This window comes from Sebastes fasciatus, chromosome 24 (genome assembly GCF_043250625.1).
Source record: "Sebastes fasciatus isolate fSebFas1 chromosome 24, fSebFas1.pri, whole genome shotgun sequence".
Classification (NCBI taxonomy): domain Eukaryota; kingdom Metazoa; phylum Chordata; class Actinopteri; order Perciformes; family Sebastidae; genus Sebastes; species Sebastes fasciatus.
Window position 1 is genome coordinate 1,308,120 of NC_133818.1, and position 18,302 is coordinate 1,326,421.

The 18,302-nt window shown below is 43.7% G+C and overlaps 1 protein-coding gene, 1 long non-coding RNA gene and 1 pseudogene across 3 annotated transcripts in view; 1 reads left to right on the forward strand and 2 right to left on the reverse strand.

The window, feature by feature from the left end:
* Window positions 1–377: 377 nt before the first annotated feature.
* On the reverse strand, window positions 378–859 carry LOC141763004 (uncharacterized). Its single transcript, XR_012592960.1, has 3 exons — window positions 757–859; window positions 637–656; window positions 378–456 (listed from the first exon to the last, which is right to left on the reverse strand). It is a non-coding gene; the product is annotated as an uncharacterized LOC141763004 (long non-coding RNA).
* A 6,172-nt stretch (window positions 860–7,031) lies between these two features.
* On the forward strand, window positions 7,032–8,717 carry LOC141762986 (E3 ubiquitin-protein ligase TRIM63 pseudogene; annotated as a pseudogene).
* Window positions 8,718–17,196: 8,479 nt separating this feature from the next.
* Window positions 17,197–18,302, reverse strand: part of LOC141762978 (beta-galactoside alpha-2,6-sialyltransferase 2-like) — a 12,316-nt gene continuing 11,210 nt past the window's right edge. For both annotated transcript variants that reach the window (XM_074627204.1, XM_074627203.1), the window contains one exon: window positions 17,197–18,102. In XM_074627204.1, coding sequence (XP_074483305.1) covers window positions 17,807–18,102 — 296 coding nt within the window. In that variant the 3' untranslated portion in view covers window positions 17,197–17,806. The remainder of the gene's footprint in view (window positions 18,103–18,302) is intronic.

Sequence of the window (18,302 nt, forward strand, 5' to 3'; positions counted from 1 at the left end):
GAACGCTTCTGAAGACCTGAGAACGCTTCTGAAGACCTGAGAACTCTCCTTAAGACCTGAGAACGCTTCTGAAGACCTGAGAACTCTACTGAAGACCTGAGAACGCTTCTGAAGACCTGAGAACTCTACTGAAGACCTGAGAACGCTTCTGAAGACCTGAGAACTCTCCTTAAGACCTGAGAACGCTTCTGAAGACCTGAGAACTCTACTGAAGACCTGAGAACGCTTCTGAAGACCTGAGAACTCTTCTCAAGACCTGAGAACTCTTCTCAAGACCTGAGAACTCTACTGAAGACCTGAGAACTCTACTGAAGACCTGAGAACGCTTCTGAAGACCTGAGAACGCTTCTGAAGACCTGAGAACTCTTCTCAAGACCTGAGAACGCTTCTGAAGACCTGAGAACTCTTCTCAAGACCTGAGAACTCTCCTTAAGACCTGAGAACTCTACTGAAGACCTGAGAACGCTTCTGAAGACCTGAGAACTCTTCTGAAGACCTGAGAACGCTTCTGAAGACCTGAGAACTCTTCTGAAGACCTGAGAACTCTTCTGAAGACCTGAGAACGCTTCTGAAGACCTGAGAACTCTTCTGAAGACCTGAGAACTCTTCTGAAGACCTGAGAACGCTTCTGAAGACCTGAGAACTCTTCTCAAGACCTGAGAACTCTACTGAAGACCTGAGAACTCTTCTGAAGACCTGAGAACTCTTCTGAAGACCTGAGAACTCTTCTGAAGACCTGAGAACTCTTCTGAAGACTTGGGAGTACTTCTGTAAACACCCTTCAGTTTACCGTCTGACCGTCTGACTGTGTTTACAGCTGCTGATCTGGATCAGCACCACAGGAAACCACAGAAGAAGAGCTGCTACATAAACGCTCTGAGGAAACCACAGAAGAAGAAGCTGTAAATATGTTGAAGGATTTTATATCTTCAGCGTTTTGACTTTATATTCTGTGAATAGATTTAGATTCAGTGTTTCGTCTTTATGTTTGTTTGATCTAATTCAAGTTTAATTCATCTTTTTAAAAGATCAACATGTAAAACTCTCAGATGAATCTCAAACGTTTACAATAAAACAATGTTTTCCAATATTTGTACAGAAAATAACATTTTCCTTTCCAGACAGACGTTATTATCGAGTTTAAAAATAAAACATGTATACTTCCTTTGATAATATTTAGCATGTTAGTAATATGTGTGTTTTAAAAAGTAAAAATATAATTTAAAAATCCTAAACTCGTGACGTAACTCCAGCTCTCCTGCAACGAATCAGACTAAAGAGAAGAGTGGAGGAGTCAGATCAAACTCTGAATTTTAGTTTCTAATGTTCCGTCTTAGTTTGTTGAAGAATCGACGACACATGAAAGTACTTGTGATGTGTGTGTTTAATGTGATCTCAGTATTCCAACGTGTACATCTCAGCCTGTTGTGTTTCATGTCTCATGTACGTCACGTTTAGTGTGAATAAAGGAGCTGGAATACCGTCAGAGTGGTTTACTGTGATGATTATCACCTTCATCAGTTTACAGAGAACAACAGGACAGTTTAAAGGGTCCACTTACTGCGCTTTGTTCAGTCCCAGATGATTCTCAGTCTGGTCTGTGTGACGCGTCGCCGCCGGTCCGGCTGCACAGCTGGTCTGTTTAGATGAAAGAGAGTTCACACCTGAACCGTCACCTGAACCCTGTGATCATCAGAGGCAGGTGAGACGCCACGAAGACTCCAGTTTACCTGCAAGACACACAAAGGACTCTTAGAGTATTAGTACTTTAAACTATAACAGAGTTCTTCTTCAGTGTGGTATTAGTACTTTAACTGTAACAGAGTATTTTTTACAGTGTGGTATTGGTACTTTTGATTCAAAGTAAACTCTGTAGATTGTGATTCTTGTTTCATCAGTTTGTTAAAGATGATCATGTTCTGATGGAGTTCTCTCATCAGTTTGTTAAAGATCATCATGTTCTGATGGAGTTCTCTCATCAGTTTGTTAAAGATCATCATGTTCTGATGGAGTTCTCTCATCAGTTTGTTAAAGATCATCATGTTCTGATGGAGTTGTTTCATCAGTTTGTTAAAGATGATCATGTTCTGATGGAGTTCTCTCATCAGTTTGTTAAAGATCATCATGTTCTGATGGAGTTCTCTCATCAGTTTGTTAAAGATCATCATGTTCTGATGGAGTTCTCTCATCAGTTTGTTAAAGATCATCATGTTCTGATGGAGTTGTTTCTGCAGCTTGTTTTCTTGTTATCGGAGGATTTAAAGCATCATAAAGGAGCTGGGTGTTTAATCTGGAGCAGGATCTAACCTCCGGTCCAACAACAACACACCGCTCAGCCCACTGAGGTCACGGACACAAAGGGTCGGTCTGAGCGCGCTCAGTGGCGAGGATCAGAGGGAGGAGGAGAGGGAGGAGGAGGAGGAGGAGGAGGAGGAGGAGGAGGAGGAGAGGAAGGAGGAGGAGGAGAGGAAGGAGGAGAGGGAGGAGGAGGAGGAGGAGGAGGAGGAGGAGGAGGAGAGGAAGGAGGAGAGGGAGGAGGAGGAGGAGGAGGAGGAGGAGGAGGAGGAGAGGAAGGAGGAGGAGGAGAGGAAGGAGGAGAGGGAATGAATGGAGGTGAACTCTTTAATGAACATCACCTAACGGGATCCGGCCGGGGGATTACAACGAGCCCCGAAACACACAGGGGACCTCATCATTCTGACGGCGTTTCCATGACGACCACACCGGGAAACCAAAACCTTCAGAAGAGTCTGCAGGAGAAGATAAGTAGTACTGTGTGTAGTACTGTGTGTAGTACTGTGTGTGTACTGTGTGTAGTACTGTGTGTGTACTGTGTGTAGTACTGTGTGTGTACTGTGTGTAGTACTGTGTGTAGTACTGTGTGTAGTACTGTGTGTGTACTGTGTGTAGTACTGTGTGTGGTACTGTGTGTGTACTGTGTGTAGTACTGTGTGTGTACTGTGTGTAGTACTGTGTGTGTACTGTGTGTAGTACTGTGTGTAGTACTGTGTGTAGTACTGTGTGTAGTACTGTGTGTGTACTGTGTGTAGTACTGTGTGTAGTACTGTGTGTAGTACTGTGTGTGGTACTGTGTGTGGTACTGTGTGTAGTACTGTGTGTAGTACTGTGTGTGTACTGTGTGTAGTACTGTGTGTAGTACTGTGTGTGGTACTGTGTGTGGTACTGTGTGTAGTACTGTGTGTAGTACTGTGTGTGTACTGTGTGTAGTACTGTGTGTAGTACTGTGTGTAGTACTGTGTGTAGTACTGTGTGTAGTACTGTGTGTAGTACTGTGTGTGTACTGTGTGTAGTACTGTGTGTAGTACTGTGTGTAGTACTGTGTGTAGTACTGTGTGTGTACTGTGTGTAGTACTGTGTGTAGTACTGTGTGTAGTACTGTGTGTGGTACTGTGTGTAGTACTGTGTGTAGTACTGTGTGTAGTACTGTGTGTGTACTGTGTGTGTACTGTGTGTGTACTGTGTGTGTACTGTGTGTAGTACTGTGTGTGTACTGTGTGTGGTACTGTGTGTAGTACTGTGTGTAGTACTGTGTGTAGTACTGTGTGTGTTGTAGTGTTTGAGTGTGACTAGTTTAAATTAGGAGCAGTGACCTTTGACCCCCACCCCCCCACCGCTACAGTTTACCACCACAGAAGAAGAACTGAGCTTTCAAACTAAACACCACATCCCCGTGAACAATCAGCTCTCTGTTGACCTTTGACCCCCGAGTGAGGTCATGTTTACTGTCGGGGGTGGTCAGCACATTCCTCTGTCCCGTACCAGACTCTCCATCTCCATGGTTACCTGTCCTGACGTCTGATTGGCTGAGATCAGCATCCTGTGACCTCATCACAGCTGAGTTCAAAAACAAATATATCCAGTTCAGATCATCACTTTTATTAGTGTGGAGCAAGACTAACTTTTTACAGTGTGGTATTAGTACTTTTCCTGCAGTTCTTCACAGCAGTAGTGTAACAGGTGTAAATGGTAAATGGTAAATGGACTTGGATTTATATAGCGCTTTTCTAGTCTTCCGACCACTCAAAGCTCTTTACACTACATGTCAGTATTCACCCATTCACACACACATTCATACACTGATGGCAGAGGCTATTAAGGTGCCAACTTTGCCCATCAGGATTTAATCTAAATACTCATTCACACACCGATGGCTCTGCCTCCGGGAGCAATTTGGGGTTAAGTGTCTTGCTCAAGGACACATCGACATGTGACCCGGAGCAGCCGGGGATCGAACCACCGACCTTCCGATTGGTGGACAACCTGCTCTACCCTCTGAGCCACAGCCGCCACACCGTGTAGAGCTCCATCTAGTGGCTGAAGAGTGAAACAACATCTTTATATTAAACTTGATTTTCTTAAACTAGTTATTAGTGATATTAATCAAACGGTGTATTTAAGGACGTTAACGAGGTTACACTGTTTCTGCTTTCATTATTTAAACTGTTTAAATGAACTGAGAGAAGAAAACCAGAGAGACAGTAAAGATGAGAAGTATCCTCACATGTTAAAGGTCAAAGGTCAAAGGTCAGGGGTCACAGTTATGTAAGACTTCAGCTTCATGTTCCAGAGCTGAAACCTGAAGCTGACAACTTCCTGTTCAGCTTCAAAACATCAACACAGAAATCACAACCAAACAACTCATTCATTACAAGAAGAGAAACGTTGGTTTATTACCGTCGCCATCTTGGTTCATGTCCGTCTCCATCTTGGTTTCAGTCCGTCTCCATCTTGGTTTCAGTCCGTCTCCATCTTGGTTCCTGTCCGTCTCCATCTTGGTTCATGTCCGTCTCCATCTTGGTTTCAGTCCGTCTCCATCTTGGTTCCTGTCCGTCTCCATCTTGGTTTCAGTCCGTCTCCATCTTGGTTCCTGTCCGTCTCCATCTTGGTTCCTGTCCGTCTCCATCTTGGTTCCTGTCCGTCTCCATCTTGGTTCCTGTCCGTCTCCATCTTGGTTTCAGTCCGTCTCCATCTTGGTTTCAGTCCGTTTCCATCTTGGTTTCAGTCCGTCTCCATCTTGGTTCCTGTCCGTCTCCATCTTGGTTCCTGTCCGTCTCCATCTTGGTTCCTGTCCGTCTCCATCTTGGTTCCTGTCCGTCTCCATCTTGGTTTCTGTCCGTCTCCATCTTGGTTCCTGTCCGTCTCCATCTTGGTTTCTGTCCGTCTCCATCTTGGTTCCTGTCCGTCTCCATCTTGGTTCCTGTCCGTCTCCATCTTGGTTCCTGTCCGTCTCCATCTTGGTTTCAGTCCGTCTCCATCTTGGTTCCTGTCCGTCTCCATCTTGGTTTCAGTCCGTCTCCATCTTGGTTTCAGTCCGTCTCCATCTTGGTTTCAGTCCGTCTCCATCTTGGTTCCTGTCCGTCTCCATCTTGGTTTCAGTCCGTCTCCATCTTGGTTCCTGTCCGTCTCCATCTTGGTTCCTGTCCGTCTCCATCTTGGTTCCTGTCCGTCTCCATCTTGGTTTCAGTCCGTCTCCATCTTGGTTCCTGTCCGTCTCCATCTTGGTTTCAGTCCGTCTCCATCTTGGTTTCAGTCCGTCTCCATCTTGGTTTCAGTCCGTCTCCATCTTGGTTCCTGTCCGTCTCCATCTTGGTTTCAGTCCGTCTCCATCTTGGTTCCTGTCCGTCTCCATCTTGGTTTCAGTCCGTCTCCATCTTGGTTTCAGTCCGTCTCCATCTTGGTTCTTGTCGTCTCCATCTTGGTTTCAGTCCGTCTCCATCTTGGTTCCTGTCCGTCTCCATCTTGGTTTCTGTCCGTCTCCATCTTGGTTTCATCTTGCTCAGATGTTGGTGAACACGTTGCTCAGATGTTGGTGAACACGTTGCTCAGATGTTGGCGAACACGTTGCTCAGATGTTGACGAACACGTTGCTCAGATGTTGACGAACACGTTGCTCAGATGTTGACGAACACGTTGCTCAGATGTTGGTGAATATGTTGCTCAGATGTTGGTGAATATGTTGCTCAGATGTTGGTGAACACGTTGCTCAGATGTTGACGAACACGTTGCTCAGATGTTGATGAACACGTTGCTCAGATGTTGACGAACACGTTGCTCAGATGTTGGTGAATATGTTGCTCAGATGTTGGTGAACACGTTGCTCAGATGTTGGTGAACACGTTGCTTAGATGTTGACGAACACGTTGCTCAGATGTTGACGAACACGTTGCTCAGATGTTGACGAACACGTTGCTCAGATGTTGACGAACACGTTGCTCAGATGTTGGTGAACACGTTGCTCAGATGTTGGTGAACACGTTGCTCAGATGTTGACGAACACGTTGCTCAGATGTCGGTGAAAACGTTGCTCAGATGTTGAAGAACATGTTGCTCAGATTTCGACGAACACGTTGCTCAGATGTTGGTGAACAGGTTGCTCAGATGTTGGTGAACAGGTTGCTCAGATGTTGTTGAACACGTTGCTCAGATGTTGGTGAACAGGTTGCTCAGATGTTGTTGAACACGTTGCTCAGATGTTGGTGAACACGTTGCTCAGATGTTGGTGAACAGGTTGCTCAGATGTTGTTGAACACGTTGCTCAGATGTTGGTGAACACGTTGCTCAGATGTTGGTGAACACGTTGCTCAGATGTTGACGAACACGTTGCTCAGATGTTGACGAACACGTTGCTCAGATGTTGACGAACACGTTGCTCAGATGTTGACGAACACGTTGCTCAGATGTTGATGAACACGTTGCTCAGATGTTGATGAACACGTTGCTCAGATGTTGTTGGACTATGAGTTGTTGCAGTATGAAGCAACCAGCTGCTGGTCTCCACATGACTGATTGTTTACTGACCCTGGAGGAGACACCATGTGACGTAAACAGACTTCATGCAACATGTTGTTGGAGGTCTGGTCAGTCTGCTGGGGGGGCGGGGGTCTGGTCCTCAGTAAGGCATGTGCAGCAGCAGCAAAGGCTGCTGGGAGTCTATTTCAGAACCAGGGAGACAAACAGCCGGCGGTGGGGGGGGCGGGGTCCCTCCTCTAGGGGGGTATAAAGGCCGGCGGCTCTCTGACGCCGGCAGATCAAAATAAACCAGAGACACCGAGAGAGACAGAGAGACACACCGAGAGAGAGAGACCCAGAGAGACCCAGAGAGACCCAGAGAGACCCAGAGAGACCGAGACCCGAGCAGAAGACGATGGACATCCAGACGGGTCAGGTGGTGCGTCCTGTCAGCGCCATGGAGAACATGGAGAAGCAGCTGAGCTGCCCCATCTGCCTGGACATGTTCACCAAACCCGTGGTGATCCTGCCCTGCCAGCACAACCTTTGCCGCGGCTGTGCCAACGACCTCTACGAGTCCAAGAACCCCTTCCACTACTCCGGAGGGACCTTCCGCTGCCCCACCTGCCGCTTCGAGGTGGTCCTGGACCGCCACGGCGTGTACGGGCTGCAGAGGAACCTGCTGGTGGAGAACATCATCGACATCTACAAGCAGCAGCAGGAGAGCAAGGGCGGCGACGGCGAGGACCTCCCGCTGAAGGACAAAGACGCCAAGGAGCCCAAGTGTAAGGAGCACGAGGACGAACGCATCAACATCTACTGCGTCAGCTGCCAGACGCCCACCTGCTCCATGTGCAAGGTGTTCGGGCAGCACAAAGACTGCGAGGTGACGCCGCTGCACGCCGTCTACCAGAGCCAGAAGAACGAGCTGCGCTCGGCGGTGGAGCAGCTGGCCGCGGGAAACGGCTGCATCCAGGTCGCCGTGACGCAGATGGACGACAAGTGCAAGTTGATCCAGGAGAACGGCGAGCTGCAGAGGCGGCGGCTGGGCGAGAGCTTCGACCTGCTGTACGCCATCCTGGAGGAGCGGAAGGGCGAGCTGCTGGAGCAGATCGGCGGCGAGGAGCAGAGCAAAGTGGCGGCGCTCAGGACGCTGGCGGAGCAGTACAAGCAGCAACTGGTGCTCAGCAACCAGCTGCAGGAGAAGCTGACGCAGAGCGTGCAGTCCTGCGGCGCCGCCGAGTTCCTGATCGCCGCCAAGCAGCTGCAGGAGGAGGCCCGGGAGGCGGCCCGCGGCGCCCAGCTGCAGAGACCCGAGCCGGGCTACGAGAGCATGGAGCACCTGAGCGTGGACACCCGGGACGCCGAGCTGCTGCTCGCCGCCATGGACTTCAGACGGGGCGGCGAGGACAAAGACCAGTAACGGACTGTTTCAGGATGGAAGACCAGGACGCCGACAGGAAGTAGAAACACAAAGCTGCTTTTCAGAAACTTCAGGTCCTCGCAGAGGAAACGGAGGGAACGGAGGGAACGGAGGGAACGGAGGGAGGAAACGGAGGGAACGGAGGGAACGGAGGGAACGGAGGGAACGGAGGAAACGGAGGGAACGGAGGAAACGGAGGGAACGGAGGGAACGGAGGGAACGGAGGAAACGGAGGGAACGGAGGGAACGGAGGGAACGGAGGGAACGGAGGGAACGGAGGAAGGAAACGGAGGGAACGGAGGGAACGGAGGGAGGAAACGGAGGGAACGGAGGGAACGGAGGGAGGAAACGGAGGGAACGGAGGGAACGGAGGGAACGGAGGAAGGAAACGGAGGGAACGGAGTCGTTGATCTTTCAGGAAGATTTTGTATTTTTATACTTTTCTATTGTTTGACAGATTTGATTGATCGTGTTTGTGAAACTGAAAACTTGAACTTGATTTCTGTCGTCTGTTGAAGGTGTGAATAAAGGTTCGTTAACTTTGCGTCGTCCTTGTGGTCTCTTCTCTCCGGCTGCATTTAGCGGTGCACATGTTCTCCTATATTTACCGGGGGTCAGCGAACGCCTCCTGGCCTTACTTAGTCGTCTGTGGGGGGGGGGGCGGAGGCTATTTTCTCTGAGTGGAGCGGTAAGAGGACGGGAATAGGTACTGGGGGGGGTCATGTTTCTGAGGGTGACCCAGCTGGACTGATGCATGCTGGGAAACAGACCTGAATCACATCACGTCACACTCACACAGCGATAACCAGGACGAGGTGTCAACAGATAAACAGCATACTGGACAGACAAATCAATCAATCAATCAATCAATCAATCAATCAATAATAAAATAAAAAAATAAATGATCATGACCTCTGTGACCTCTGTGACCTCTGTGACCTCCACAACAGCTGACTGAAGTCTGGCAGCAGCCCCATCACAATGGCATACAAATTTATATATTTACATTTATATTCACATTTATACTTATATTTACATTTATATACAATTATATATGTTAATATTTATTATTATTTATATATTTATACTTACATTTATATATTTTATTATTTATATATTTATACTTCTATTTACATTTCTATGTTTATTATTATTATTATTAATCATTTTAATCAAGGCATCGTGAACGTTTGTCAGAACATGTAGTCGATGTGACAGAGTTCACAGTGTACATGTACACACTATATACACACTATATACACACTATATACTAACTATATACACACTATATACACACTATATACTAACTATATATACTGTCTATATAGTTTATATATATATAGTATGTTAGTGTGTCTGTAACAGGACACGGAGTCTGCAGCTGTGAACCTGAACACACCACGCTGAGATCACGTTCACTCTGCATGTTCTACACCAACAACAAGTACTCTGATCCCACAGATACTACACTACAAGTACTCTGATCCTACAGATACTACACAACAAGTACTCTGATCCTACAGATACTACACAACAAGTACTCTGATCCCACAGATACTACACAACAAGTACTCTGATCCCACAGATACTACACAACAAGTACTCTGATCCTACAGATACTACACAACAAGTACTCTGATCCTACAGCTACTACACAACAAGTACTCTGATCCTACAGATACTACACTACAAGTACTCTGATCCTACAGATACTACACTACAAGTACTCTGATCCTACAGCTACTACACTACAAGTACTCTGATCCTACAGATACTACACAACAAGTACTCTGATCCCACAGATACTACACAACAAGTACTCTGATCCTACAGATACTACACAACAAGTACTCTGATCCCACAGATACTACACTACAAGTACTCTGATCCTACAGATACTACACTACAAGTACTCTGATCCTACAGATACTACACAACAAGTACTCTGATCCCACAGATACTACACAACAAGTACTCTGATCCTACAGATACTACACAACAAGTACTCTGATCCTAAAGATACTACACAACAAGTACTCTGATCCTACAGATACTACACTACAAGTACTCTGATCCTACAGATACTACACAACAAGTACTCTGATCCCACAGATACTACACAACAAGTACTCTGATCCTACAGATACTACACAACAAGTACTCTGATCCTAAAGATACTACACAACAAGTACTCTGATCCTACAGATACTACACAACAAGTACTCTGATCCCACAGATACTACACTACAAGTACTCTGATCCTAAAGATACTACACAACAAGTACTCTGATCCCACAGATACTACACAACAAGTACTCTGATCCTAAAGATACTACACAACAAGTACTCTGATCCCACAGATACTACACTACAAGTACTCTGATCCTAAAGATACTACACTACAAGTACTCTGATCCTACAGATACTACACAACAAGTACTCTGATCCTAAAGATACTACACTACAAGTACTCTGATCCCACAGATACTACACAACAAGTACTCTGATCCTACAGATACTACACAACAAGTACTCTGATCCTACAGATACTACACAACAAGTACTCTGATCCTACAGATACTACACAACAAGTACTCTGATCCTACAGATACTACACTACAAGTACTCTGATCCCACAGATACTACACAACAAGTACTCTGATCCTACAGATACTACACTACAAGTACTCTGATCCTACAGATACTACACTACAAGTACTCTGATCCTACAGATACTACACAACAAGTACTCTGATCCTACAGATACTACACAACAAGTACTCTGATCCTACAGATACTACACAACAAGTACTCTGATCCTACAGATACTACACAACAAGTACTCTGATCCTACAGATACTACACAACAAGTACTCTGATCCTACAGATACTACACAACAAGTACTCTGATCCTACAGATACTACACAACAAGTACTCTGATCCTACAGATACTACACAACAAGTACTCTGATCCTACAGATACTACACAACAAGTACTCTGATCCTACAGATACTACACAACAAGTACTCTGATCCCACAGATACTACACAACAAGTACTCTGATCCCACAGATACTACACAACAAGTACTCTGATCCCACAGATACTACACAACAAGTACTCTGATCCCACAGATACTACACAACAAGTACTCTGATCCCACAGATACTACACAACAAGTACTCTGATCCCACAGATACTACACAACAAGTACTCTGATCCCACAGATACTACACTACAAGTACTCTGATCCCACAGATACTACACAACAAGTACTCTGATCCCACAGATACTACACAACAAGTACTCTGATCCCACAGATACTACACTACAAGTACTCTGATCCTACAGATACTACACAACAAGTACTCTGATCCTACAGATACTACACAACAAGTACTCTGATCCTACAGATACTACACAAGTACTCTGATCCTACAGATACTACACAACAAGTACTCTGATCCTACAGATACTACACTACAAGTACTCTGATCCTACAGATACTACACTACAAGTACTCTGATCCTACAGATACTACACTACAAGTACTCTGATCCTACAGATACTACACAACAAGTACTCTGATCCCACAGATACTACACAACAAGTACTCTGATCCTACAGATACTACACAACAAGTACTCTGATCCCACAGATACTACACAACAAGTACTCTGATCCTACAGATACTACACTACAAGTACTCTGATCCTACAGCTACTACACTACAAGTACTCTGATCCTAAAGATACTACACTACAAGTACTCTGATCCTACAGATACTACACAACAAGTACTCTGATCCTAAAGATACTACACTACAAGTACTCTGATCCTACAGCTACTACACTACAAGTACTCTGATCCTACAGATACTACACTACAAGTACTCTGATCCTACAGATACTACACAACAAGTACTCTGATCCTACAGCTACTACACTACAAGTACTCTGATCCTAAAGATACTACACTACAAGTACTCTGATCCTACAGCTACTACACTACAAGTACTCTGATCCTAAAGATACTACACTACAAGTACTCTGATCCTACAGATACTACACTACAAGTACTCTGATCCTACAGATACTACACTACAAGTACTCTGATCCTACAGATACTACACTACAAGTACTCTGATCCCACAGATACTACACAACAAGTACTCTGATCCTACAGATACTACACTACAAGTACGCTGATCCCACAGATACTACACAACAAGTACTCTGATCCTACAGATACTACACAACAAGTACTCTGATCCTACAGATACTACACAACAAGTACTCTGATCCCACAGATACTACACTACAAGTACTCTGATCCTACAGATACTACACTACAAGTACTCTGATCCTACAGATACTACACAACAAGTACTCTGATCCTACAGATACTACACTACAAGTACTCTGATCCTACAGATACTACACTACAAGTACTCTGATCCTACAGATACTACACTACAAGTACTCTGATCCCACAGATACTACACTACAAGTACTCTGATCCTACAGATACTACACTACAAGTACTCTGATCCCACAGATACTACACAACAAGTACTCTGATCCTACAGATACTACACAACAAGTACTCTGATCCCACAGATACTACACTACAAGTACTCTGATCCTACAGATACTACACTACAAGTACTCTGATCCTACAGATACTACACAACAAGTACTCTGATCCTACAGATACTACACTACAAGTACTCTGATCCTACAGATACTACACTACAAGTACTCTGATCCTACAGATACTACACAACAAGTACTCTGATCCCACAGATACTACACTACAAGTACTCTGATCCCACAGATACTACACTACAAGTACTCTGATCCTACAGATACTACACAACAAGTACTCTGATCCTACAGATACTACACAACAAGTACTCTGATCCTACAGATACTACACAACAAGTACTCTGATCCTACAGATACTACACAACAAGTACTCTGATCCTACAGATACTACACAACAAGTACTCTGATCCTACAGATACTACACAACAAGTACTCTGATCCTACAGATACTACACTACAAGTACTCTGATCCTACAGATACTACACTACAAGTACTCTGATCCTACAGATACTACACAACAAGTACTCTGATCCCACAGATACTACACAACAAGTACTCTGATCCTACAGATACTACACAACAAGTACTCTGATCCTACAGATACTACACAACAAGTACTCTGATCCTACAGATACTACACAACAAGTACTCTGATCCCACAGATACTACACTACAAGTACTCTGATCCCACAGATACTACACTACAAGTACTCTGATCCTACAGATACTACACAACAAGTACTCTGATCCTACAGATACTACACTACAAGTACTCTGATCCCACAGATACTACACTACAAGTACTCTGATCCCACAGATACTACACAACAAGTACTCTGATCCTACAGATACTACACAACAAGTACTCTGATCCTACAGATACTACACTACAAGTACTCTGATCCTACAGATACTACACTACAAGTACTCTGATCCTACAGATACTACACTACAAGTACTCTGATCCCACAGATACTACACTACAAGTACTCTGATCCCACAGATACTACACAACAAGTACTCTGATCCTACAGATACTACACAACAAGTACTCTGATCCTACAGATACTACACAACAAGTACTCTGATCCCACAGATACTACACTACAAGTACTCTGATCCTACAGATACTACACAACAAGTACTCTGATCCTACAGATACTACACAACAAGTACTCTGATCCCACAGATACTACACAACAAGTACTCTGATCCTACAGATACTACACAACAAGTACTCTGATCCTACAGATACTATACTACAAGTACTCTGATCCTACAGATACTACACAACAAGTACTCTGATCCCACAGATACTACACTACAAGTACTCTGATCCTACAGATACTACACAACAAGTACTCTGATCCCACAGATACTACACTACAAGTACTCTGATCCCACAGATACTACACTACAAGTACTCTGATCCTACAGATACTACACAACAAGTACTCTGATCCTACAGATACTACACAACAAGTACTCTGATCCCACAGATACTACACAACAAGTACTCTGATCCTACAGATACTACACAACAAGTACTCTGATCCTACAGATACTACACAACAAGTACTCTGATCCTACAGATACTACACTACAAGTACTCTGATCCTACAGATACTACACTACAAGTACTCTGATCCCACAGATACTACACAACAAGTACTCTGATCCCACAGATACTACACTACAAGTACTCTGATCCTACAGATACTACACAACAAGTACTCTGATCCCACAGATACTACACAACAAGTACTCTGATCCTACAGATACTACACAACAAGTACTCTGATCCTACAGATACTACACAACAAGTACTCTGATCCCACAGATACTACACAACAAGTACTCTGATCCTACAGATACTACACAACAAGTACTCTGATCCCACAGATACTACACAACAAGTACTCTGATCCTACAGATACTACACAACAAGTACTCTGATCCTACAGATACTACACTACAAGTACTCTGATCCTACAGATACTACACTACAAGTACTCTGATCCTACAGATACTACACAACAAGTACTCTGATCCCACAGATACTACACTACAAGTACTCTGATCCCACAGATACTACACTACAAGTACTCTGATCCTACAGATACTACACAACAAGTACTCTGATCCCACAGATACTACACTACAAGTACTCTGATCCCACAGATACTACACAACAAGTACTCTGATCCTACAGATACTACACAACAAGTACTCTGATCCCACAGATACTACACAACAAGTACTCTGATCCCACAGATACTACACTACAAGTACTCTGATCCTACAGATACTACACAACAAGTACTCTGATCCTACAGATACTACACAACAAGTACTCTGATCCTACAGATACTACACAACAAGTACTCTGATCCTACAGATACTACACAACAAGTACTCTGATCCTACAGATACTACACTACAAGTACGCTGATCCCACAGATACTACACAACAAGTACTCTGATCCTACAGATACTACACAACAAGTACTCTGATCCTACAGATACTACACTACAAGTACTCTGATCCTACAGATACTACACAACAAGTACTCTGATCCCACAGATACTACACAACAAGTACTCTGATCCCACAGATACTACACAACAAGTACTCTGATCCTACAGATACTACACAACAAGTACTCTGATCCCACAGATACTACACAACAAGTACTCTGATCCTACAGATACTACACAACAAGTACTCTGATCCCACAGATACTACACTACAAGTACTCTGATCCTACAGATACTACACAACAAGTACTCTGATCCCACAGATACTACACAACAAGTACTCTGATCCCACAGATACTACACAACAAGTACTCTGATCCCACAGATACTACACAACAAGTACTCTGATCCTACAGATACTACACTACAAGTACTCTGATCCTACAGATACTACACAACAAGTACTCTGATCCTACAGATACTACACAACAAGTACTCTGATCCTACAGATACTACACAACAAGTACTCTGATCCTACAGATACTACACTACAAGTACTCTGATCCTACAGATACTACACAACAAGTACTCTGATCCTACAGATACTACACAACAAGTACTCTGATCCTACAGATACTACACAACAAGTACTCTGATCCTACAGATACTACACAACAAGTACTCTGATCCCACAGATACTACACAACAAGTACTCTGATCCTACAGATACTACACAACAAGTACTCTGATCCTACAGATACTACACAACAAGTACTCTGATCCTACAGATACTACACAACAAGTACTCTGATCCTACAGATACTACACTACAAGTACTCTGATCCTACAGATACTACACAACAAGTACTCTGATCCCACAGATACTACACAACAAGTACTCTGATCCCACAGATACTACACAACAAGTACTCTGATCCTACAGATACTACACAACAAGTACTCTGATCCCACAGATACTACACAACAAGTACTCTGATCCTACAGATACTACACAACAAGTACTCTGATCCTACAGATACTACACAACAAGTACTCTGATCCTACAGATACTACACAACAAGTACTCTGATCCTACAGATACTACACAACAAGTACTCTGATCCTACAGATACTACACAACAAGTACAAGTACTAATACCACACTGTGAAAATACTTTCCTTCCTTCCTTCCTTCTTTCCTTTCCTTCCCTTCCTTCCTTCTTTCCTTTCCTTCCCTTCTTTCTTTCCCTCCTTCCTTCCCTTCCTTCCTTCCTTCCTTTCCTCCTTTCTTTCCTTCCTTCCTTCCTTTCCTAAAAATAAAGACAAAATCTTGATTTCCAAAATAAAAGTAAAAATAAAATAATTTTAAAAAATACAAATGTAAATAAAATGGAATTAAATACAATTTTTAAAAAGACAAAAAAAGAAATAACATGAATTAAATATATTTCTTAAAAACAAAACATTAAATGAAATAATTAAATAACAATTTAAAAAAAGAAAAATTAAAGAAAAATAAATAATTAGATAAAAATGAAAAAAGACAAAAATGTAAATAAAATATATATTTTTTTTAAAAGACAATAAAATTAAAGAAAAGGAAATAATTAAATTAAAAATTAAAAAAAGACACAAAAAAATCTAAATAAAATGAAAAAATTGAGAAAAAAAGACAAATTTAATTAATATGCTGAAAATGAAAAAAAAAAAAACTAAAATAAATATCAGATAAATCAAAGTGAAAATTGTATTAGTCTCTAAACTAAACAGTATTTTTGTTTTTGTGAACTGTTCGAATTAAATACAACAACAACTAATGCACACCAACATTTCTACATGACTAACGGAGCTAACGGAAACAATCACAACGGCTGACAGGTGAGCTCAGACACACAGGTGTTACAAACTGGTACTTTTATTCAGTAGTAAAGTTTTATTTTAGTCCAAACAGGACCAGACTTCTGTTTGTTTTTAACCGATTTAACATTGAACTCAACCAATAAGAAGCTAAAACACAAATGTGAGACCTTTAACAGAAACTCTTCAGTGGAAACACAGAAAACAAACAGTTCTGCTGATTATGATTACTATTAACACTTTTACAACAAACACTTCTATAAACCCGGTTTGGGGTCTTTGAGTCTGCAGATTTTGGCAGCGTGTCAAATCTTTTATGATGCATTCAGGGGCCGTGGGTCTATTTATAACCGGGTCCTCGAACACAACGTCGTTAAATCTGCAGAAATATTGAACTCCTTTCAGTCCTCGTTAACGAACCGGGGAGATGTGGCAGTTATCCACGCAGACAGTGAACGCACCGTCTGATGTCATCGCTGGTAACGGACTGTATGGAAGTTCAATACCGCCACGAAAAGTCCAAATTATGAGTTACTTAAAAATAACTTCATTAATTATTAAAAACAGTTCTGTTCCTTCCTGAACCCCCTCAGCGTGTTAGACCAGGACCAGGACCACAGTGGACCGTCCTGAACCCCCTCAGCGTGTTAGACCAGGACCAGGACCACAGTGGACCGTCCTGAACCCCCTCAGCGTGTTAGACCAGGACCAGGACCACAGTGGACCGTCCTGAACCCTCTCAGCGTGACTTTGCCCTTGGTCCTCAGCTGGTCCTGGTCCTGGTCCTGGTCCTGGTCCTGGTCCCGGTCCCCCTGGTGGATCCTCTGGACCAGCAGCTTCTCGTACATCAGCGGGTGGTAGGCTCCCAGCGTGCAGGCGGCGTCATGGTAACGCTCGTAGTAGTGACAGAGGTCGGTCCGACGCAGAGACGGGAGGAACTCGTACACGCTGACCTCACCACACAGTGACATCATCAACACCAGACCTGCAACACAGACCAGTGACATCATCAACACAGACCAGTGACATCATCAACACAGACCAGTGACATCATCAACACCAGACCTGCAACACAGACCAGTGACATCATCAACACAGACCAGTGACATCATCAACACAGACCAGTGACATCATCAACACGATACCTGGACGATAACAATAAATATATATATATATATATACACA